This window comes from Gymnogyps californianus, chromosome 23 (genome assembly GCF_018139145.2).
Source record: "Gymnogyps californianus isolate 813 chromosome 23, ASM1813914v2, whole genome shotgun sequence".
Classification (NCBI taxonomy): domain Eukaryota; kingdom Metazoa; phylum Chordata; class Aves; order Accipitriformes; family Cathartidae; genus Gymnogyps; species Gymnogyps californianus.
In genome coordinates this window covers 2,084,883-2,092,637 of record NC_059493.1, presented here as the reverse complement: position 1 = coordinate 2,092,637, position 7,755 = coordinate 2,084,883, and the positions used below count along the sequence as shown (strand labels likewise).

General features: G+C 64.1%; 2 protein-coding genes across 2 annotated transcripts; both read right to left on the bottom strand.

The window, feature by feature from the left end:
* Positions 1 to 215: 215 nt before the first annotated feature.
* LOC127025243 (nucleoplasmin-like) lies at positions 216 to 4,415 on the bottom strand. The gene is made up of 6 exons (XM_050910107.1): positions 4,306 to 4,415; positions 1,823 to 1,965; positions 1,512 to 1,594; positions 1,284 to 1,403; positions 1,091 to 1,184; positions 216 to 731 (listed from the first exon to the last, which is right to left on the bottom strand). The coding sequence occupies exons 1-6, from the start codon at positions 4,413 to 4,415 to the stop codon at positions 646 to 648; spliced, it is 636 nt and encodes a 211-aa protein (XP_050766064.1). The 3' UTR covers positions 216 to 645.
* A 977-nt stretch (positions 4,416 to 5,392) lies between these two features.
* On the bottom strand, positions 5,393 to 7,755 carry ADRB3 (adrenoceptor beta 3). The gene is given in 4 exon segments (XM_050910303.1): positions 5,393 to 5,455; positions 6,463 to 6,661; positions 6,664 to 7,717; positions 7,720 to 7,755. Coding segments are annotated over 4 exon segments (1,329 nt in total). The 3' UTR covers positions 5,393 to 5,415.

The following is a 7,755-nucleotide window of genomic DNA, read 5'->3' as shown; positions in this document are numbered from 1 at the left end:
TCCTTCCCCTGAAGAGGCGGCTGAGCTTACATGGACACACAAGCCCCGAGCCAGAGCATGGTGCAGCCTTCCTCCTCCAGACATGCTGGGGCTGGGAGAGACCCTGAGCCTCCTGTCCTGGCAGCAGGCAGGGGAGCAGGCAGCAGCAGGCAGCAGCCTGCAGCTCTCCAGGGGCTGCTTGCTGGGATCCCCGGTCCCCCAGACCCGTGGGTCAGCAGTGTGACCCACGGCATCACGGCCACTGCACACATGGAATATGTTTTCCCGAGAGGAGGCAGGGAGCCATGGGAGGCAGCAGGCAGGAGGGACAGGGCAGCAGGCAGGCAGGGACAGGGCAGCAGGCAAGAGCAGGCTGGCGCCGGAGTACCAGAGCACAGTCCAGACTAACTCCAGGGTATTTGCACTTTCCCATTGTTATTGCAATAAAAGGAAGAAAGAGCATTTCTGGGAGCGTGGTAGGAACGGAGGGGGCAGGGAGAGGAGACAAGGGACGACATTCAAAGCCCAGACAGTTTGTGTCCCCCTGCAAGGATCCGTCCCATCTGGCACGAGGCACTTGCACTCCTGGCGCAGGGTGTCCCCACCATCACCGTCATGCCAGCTCCACTCCCAGAGCCGTGAAGTCCTCTCCGAGCTGCAGCTATTCTACGATGCTCTATCATTATCCTCATCGCCTACGTCTTCCTCCGAGAGCTCTTCCTCATGGGCTTCGGACTTGGCATCATCTTCCACTGGGGAGAGGGGATGCAGGGCTGCAGCAGGAGCGGGTGGCCCTGACCCGCCGAGGGGAGGTAAAACCCCCCGGCTGCAAACACAGCCAGCAATCCCACCCCCATGCTGGGAGTGGGAACACGGACGCCATCCCACCCCACGGCAGCAAAGGCAGAGCAGAGAGCCGGCACAGACCACCGTGTCGAGCCCACGAATGCAGACAAGCACTGAACCCCCCCGCAGACCAGCAATCCCTCCATCCCCGGGGCGAAGCAGCCCTGTTGAGGGCACCAGCTGCCACGAAAGCCGCCGTGGGACCCAGGAGCAGCCCCAGCGCAGCCCCCAGCCCAAGCGCTCGCCCTGGCCCCGCAGCACTCACGGGTGACGTGCTGCCCGCTGAGGTAGACTGGTCCAGCTCCACACTTGAGCACAAAGGTGACGGGAGGGACCAGCTCCAGACCTTTGAGACTGATCTGCAAAGAGACAGAGCTCAGAGACCCCTGACCCCAGCCCGGGGTGAAATTATCGCCCCACGGCCAGGGGCTGCACGCTGTGCGTTCGGCTGCCCTTACCATGGGGAGCACCGAGGTCCGCAGCGCCGCGATGGGCACCGGCTTGTGGTCCCCGTAGGTGTTTTTCGAATCAACAGCCACCACGTGCAGCTCGTCCCTGGCCTCAGCCCCCAGGCAGATCTGCAGAGCCAAGCAGAGACCCGTGGCAGGGAGCCCAGCCATCAGCCAGCCCTGCTGCTAGGGCACAGGCTCGCTCCGACGGGCTCTTCGGCAAGCCTCGGATCTCACCGTTCTCAGCAGGACCAGGTGCTCCAAGAAGTCATCGTCCTCCTTCACCACGCAGCTCCGAGTGCCCGTGTTCAGCTGGCAGCCTGCAGGGACGCAGCATCGTCTGTGCACGCGTGAGCTGCCCACCCCGTGCAAGCCTCAGGCGAGCCAAAAGCAAAGGGGAGGCTTTCCTGGGTGCACACTCCACGGGAAAGGAGGAATCATGCCCTGTGCACACCCACCCTGGCCGCCCGGAGAGCACAGCCACCGTCCTCCCACTCACTCCTGCCACCAGGTCCCACTAAAGCAGCCCGGGGCATGCGGCTCCATACCCCACAGGGCAGCAACGGGCCTCTCCTCCGACAGCGACCTGCAGAAGGGAGAAGGGCTGCTCATCCTCCACAGCGGATCCAACACCAGCAGCAGAAACCAGCTCCTGTGGAACAAACACCAGAGAAAACAGCGTTCAACTGCTCTGGAGCAGAAACACAAGGAAGAAACGTGACTTTGGAGCACAGAGAGCAAACTCTCCAGTCCCAAAAGCCCAGAGAGCAAACTCTCCAGTTCCAAAAGCCCAGAGCCAGGACAGCAGCATGCAGGCAGCTCACACCAGGACCGTTTGCTTTCTGCAAGAGGTGACAGCAGCTGGACAAGCCTCCCCTGGGCAGGATGGCATTGCTAAGTGAAGAATAAAAACACCTAGCTGCTTATGCATCCCCTGGGGAAAGGGAAAGCCAGTTAAATGCCTTTACAGACAAAACCAGCCCCACGAGGATGAGCAGCCTCCCTGCAGCAGGAGAGCGTGGTAAGCAGAGGCAGCTCGGGGCAGCCGGTGCACCCTCCCAGCACAGAGCGGTTTCAGCTAACCAGAGCCACTAAAGCCTCTGAGAAGCATTTAGTACAGAGAGAGCACATGGAGGCCCCCAAACGCCACACTGGCACCAAGGACTTGGTCAGCATCGGTGTTTAATCTGGCAGCACGATCCAGCACAGGGACTGGGGTGTCAGAGGGAGCTGCCCCCCTGCCCCACACACAGCAGCAGCCCTGGGGGACCACAGGACGTGCCCCTCCCCACAGGCTGCCCAGCAGCCCGCACCCAGCCGGGGAGAGCCGCACCAAGAGAGCCGCACCGAGAGAGCCACAAGCACCAGCACCTGGCACTGGCTGCTGATAAAGAGAAGGGGGACCCCGAGGGAGGTGCGGTTTGGGAACGCAGCGCAGGTGCTTTGGGGGGGCAGGTGGCACCAATGCACCCACCCCCCCCTCATCACTGCACGCCCCCCAGGAGGACCTGCAGCAAACAGTTAAGCCTGAAGGCAGAAGCAGCTCCACTCGAGCAAACTTTATCACAGAATCATAGGCTCCCAGGTTGGAAGGGACCTCGAGGATCATCTGGTCCAACCTTTCCTGGCAGAAGCACTGGCTAGACAAGGTGGCCCAGCACCTTGATTGGAGACGAGGACGCCAGCCCTGTGAGTGGGACTTGCAGAGACCCAGGGTCCCCCATTCCCTGCGACAGCCCCCCATCACCCCCTGCCTGGGGCTTTCCTGTGGTCCGGGAAGTTACTCATTAACACCGTGGCTCTTGAGGGGCTAACGAACAGCTCCTGGGCTGGTGCTGGACTGTGTCCCCTCAGCAGGTCACTGAGGGTACCCTGGGGAGGATGAGGCCACAGCGGGGCTTGGGGACACACAGGACCTGCTTGTGCTTGGGGCCAGCTGCAGGGGTCAGACACCAGCCCCCCAAGAGCCACCAGAGCGAAGTCTGAAGCTCTACAATGGAAACAGTCAGCAAGAGCTTCATTTGTCTCTTTATTTAGCGATTTCATCCTTGCTGGGTATTAAAAGCAAAATGCGCCAAGGGAGGATCCCGGCAGGGGAGACCCCCAGCACCCCAGTCCCTGGGGCTGCAGCCAGACCCCGCAGGCTCCGTGTGGGAGCTGGGACTTCCCCGGCACCAGGAGGTGGCACTGGGCATCTGCGCGTGGGCTCCCGGGGAGGGACACGGTAGCCGGGGCAGCTCGGGGGGCTGCGGGTGCGTGGGGTGCCCCAATGCTCCGGGCATCACCCCGGCACAAAGCTCCCCCCTGGGGCACAGGGCTGGTGGGTGCTGTCCCCAGCCCTGGGGAGGGACAGCCCTGCCTGCCAGGGAACCCTGGCAGCACCAGGCTCTGCCTGCCCTTTCGGGGTGCAGGGAGATGTGGCAGGGCTGGGGGCTGGCACCGTGGCATGCCCAGAGCCCGGCTTTTCCCTGCCTGCCCGCTCAGCCGGTCCCTGCCAGCCACAGCCCCGGGTGCCCGGGAGGGGGATGCACGCCCGAGCCTCGGGCAGCCCCTCGGGAAGGGCACGTGGAAGAAGCATCCCTCTGCTCGGCACAGATTCAAAGGCATCGCAGAGTTTCGAAGGTTTATTTCACACAGAGGGTGGGGGGAGGCAAAACAGGACAAAAACTTTACAGTCACCGTGACATATTTACAACCAACGTTATCCCCAAAGTCACTGCGTGGCAGCGTGGCGTGGGCACAGCCGCGAAGGCGAGCGCCCGTCTGTACATGCACCCCGAGCTCCGCTGGCACCGCAGCGTGCACGGAGGAGCCACCGCAGCATCTCGGGGCTGGCCTGGCCCTGCCGCCGCCTCCCACCACGCTGGCAGCACAAATTGGTTTAAAGCAAGAGCTTAACCTCCCTGCCCTTGCCCCACTGCCCCACGTACCCAGACCAGCGTGCAGGGGCCCCAGGATGAAAACCGCCCCCCTACAATGCTCTCCCCGCCTGATCCCACTGCTGATGCTCCTCCAGCTTCATCCACCCCGCCTCCCGTTCCCGAACGGCACAGAAACATGGACATCTGCCCCGAACGGAGAGGGAGAAACAGGATGAGATTTGACAAGAGCATAATTCACTTTTTTTGCCCACTCCCCCATGCTCGGAGCTCCCCTTGCTGCCCTGTGCTTTTCCTTTGCTAAAGGTATCGCTGCGGCTCCCGGGATCGCACCCAGCCCTGGGAATGCAGCGGCTGGGGTAGGAATGGCGTGGAGATCCTGGAAAGGGCTCGTGCCTGCAGGAGGCTCTTCTCCCCTTCCTGACGGGCTGTCCGAAACCTGGCCAAGCCTGGGATGACGAGGTCCTTTGAGAGAGCGGAGCCGCCAGCCACCGCATCCCACCACCAGCCGTGCCGGGAAGCATCCCCGGGTGGGAGCTTGTCCCTGGTCCACGCAGCGAGCACAGGCGCGTCCCCAAGGCTGTGCTGCCTCTTGGCCAGCGGCGCGGGAGCTTTTTCCCTGCTGGCTCCAGCTCTCCAGCACCAACAGCATGGAGGAGCCAGCTCCTCGGGCCCTGCTGTGACCACGACTGCTCCCGAGGGAGAGCCCCTCTCCTCTCCGGGTCAGTGCATGCACCGGAGGGTCCTTCCAGCACCACTGCCCCCAGCACCGCTCCTCCGTCCCCTTCGCAACACCCGGCCCTGCAAGAAGAGGGTGGGAGGTGACGCAGCATCACCCACCGGGCTCAACCCTCGCAGCTGCATAGCCCCGGGGACGGGGACCCAAAGCCACCGCCCTGGGAGAAAGGGGAGCAGCGGGCAGGGAAGGGGATCCAGGGCTGGAGCCGGGCCAAAAGCACCATGCGTAAGGTCTGGAGCCCCAGCAGCCCGTAAGCCAACGCGGCAGAGGCAGCCGCCCCGACGGGGGTTAAAGCATCCCGGGGCAGGCGGGGAGGTGGCAGCAGACGGCAGGGCTGACGCCAGGCTCACGTGCGGAAAGCGGGCAGCTGCCTGCGGGCTGGCCAAAGGCTGCGCTCCCCCAGGGAAGGCAGCGGCCAAAGCGGGCAGAGGAGATGCTGCGAGGGATGATCGCCCCGACCCCGCCGCAGGGCCGGCCGAGGGGAAGCACACTCACTCTCGTCCCGGCTCTCGGCTGCTCCCAGTCAGATGGAAGGACCCGCTGGCGTCTCTCTGCCGGCAAACCTTAAACAGGAGAGCACAGTGCGTGAAGAGCCCAGAGCTTTCCCATGATTTACCATCCCGTAGTCCGAGCGTGGATGAATCCTTCCTCAGAACACGCGACTTCAGGAAACACTTTCTGGCACCTCTTTCTGCACGTCTCTGCCAACAGTAGCTCTGCCTGTGTGTGCTGGCAGGAACCTCTCCTGCCTTCGGGCATCAGGAGGGGTTTTGGACCAGAGAAAGCTGGTTAAAATCCACAGTAACCAGAATAATTCAAATTTTGTCATACTAATAAATAATTCAGGGAGGAAAAAACCCACCCTGTAATTTGCAGAAGGAGGTGTAAACCCACGTAAGGGTGCAGGCAGCGGGCTGGCAGGGCAGAGCCACAGCACAGGCATCCCTGCCAGCCCTCTGCCCTGGCACGGGGCTGCCAGCTACGGAAAGCCCATCTCCCGTCCGCAGGGCTGATGGCAGCGAGGGACGGAGGGCGACGAAATAAATTCCCTTCCCAGGTTTACACTCTGTCGGAGAGCAAAGCGACCTGCAGAGCCCAGGCTGGCGACAGCGGCCCCCGGCTGCCTCACTGCGGAGGGGCTCCCCCCATTTTCCTTCTTTAACAGCAGAAGTGGGAGCCGGGGGGGGGGGGGAGAAGGAGGGGAATCCCAGGCTTCGGGATGCATTCCTGTTCAGCCGGTTTGCTTCCCTATTCACCACCAGTGTTTTCTTTACCCAGGAACAGCAGACCCCGTCCTGGCGGGCTGGGGTGCTCCCTGGGAAGGGACAAGGCGGGACTGGGCTGGGACCCCAGTTTTGCAGCCCAGTGGAGGGGCCGGGGTTTTAGGGGAACCTAAAGGCAGAGGGCAGCGGTTCCCAGCCCTGCACCCCAGCGCCTCTCCCACGCACCCCAAGGTCTGCCTGTCCTCCGGCTCCGCGCTGTGCCGTCAGACCATCGACAGCCCCCCCGGTCGCACCCCAAAGGGCTGGTCTCCCGGAGCCCCCCCAAGCGAGCGCCTGCGGGTACCTACTCGTCAAGCTGCGAGCACAGCGTGGTCTGGGTGCCCTGCAGCCGGGACTCGCCCAGGGGCCGCTGCCGGTGGCCGCTGCCCTGGGACAGGCTGGTCTCCTCCGTCCGGCTGCTGCAGCGGCTGCCGCTGCCCCGAGCCTCGCCGTCCTCCTCGGGGTGCCCGGGGGCCGCCGCCTTGCTGTCCTCCGAGGGCCCCCCCCCGGGCTGAAGGCACAGGGACAGCGCTGCAGGTCCTGTGAGACGGCGTGGAGCCGGCGGTCGGCGCGGCGCGGGCAGCACAGCAGCTTGCGGAAGGCGCTCCTGAAGTCGGGGCTGCGGCAGTAGATGATGGGGTTGAAGGCTGAGTTGACGTAGCCCAGCCAGTTGAGGAAGAGGAAGAGCTGATCCGGCACCAGCGGCCGGCAGAAGACCTTGATGATGTTGGCCACAAAGAAGGGCAGCCAGCAGAGCGTGAAGGTGCCCATGATGATGCCCAGGGTCTTGAGCGCCTTGTGCTCCTTGATGGCCAGCAGACGGGAGGGCCGTCTCCGCCGGCTGCTCCTGGAGCTGGAGCTGGAGCTGGGGGGCTCCTGCAAGAACCTCACCTTGTCCTTGCCAATGAGCTGGACGTGCCGCGTGGCCACGGCGAAGACGCGGACGTAGACGAAGATCATGACGAGCAGGGGCACGTAGAAGGAGATGGTGGAGGAGATGATGGCGTAGGTCACGTTGGTGACAAAGTCGCAGCAGCGCGGGTCGTCGTAGCAGCGCACCGCCTGCTCGTCCGCCCCGTCCCGCCACCAGTGGTTCATGATGGGCAGGAAGGAGATGAAGGCAGAGATGGCCCACACCAGGCACACCACGGCCCGCGCCCTGCCCTTGGTCACCAGCGCCTCGTACTGCAGCGGCGACGTGATGGCGAGGTAGCGATCCACGGCGATGGCGCACAGCGTCTCGATGCTGGCCGTGACGCACAGCACGTCCAGCGAGGTCCACAGCTCGCACACCATCGTGCCGTAGGGCCAGTGGCCGCTCAGCAGGATGGTGGCCCCCGGCGGCACCACCAGCAAGCCCATGATGAGGTCGGCGCAAGCCAGCGAGGTGACGAAGACGTTGGTCATGGTCTGCAGCCGCGGCGTCCTGGCGATGGCCACGATCACCAGCAAGTTGCCGGCCACGATGACCAGCACGGTGAGGCTCAGGGCGGCCCCCACCACCCACTGCCGGCTCAGGCTGGCCGCCCCGCTGCAGTTGCTGCCGCCCCCAGCGCTGCCGCCCCCCAGGCGCTGCCGTTGCCGGCGGCCAGGGCGGTCAT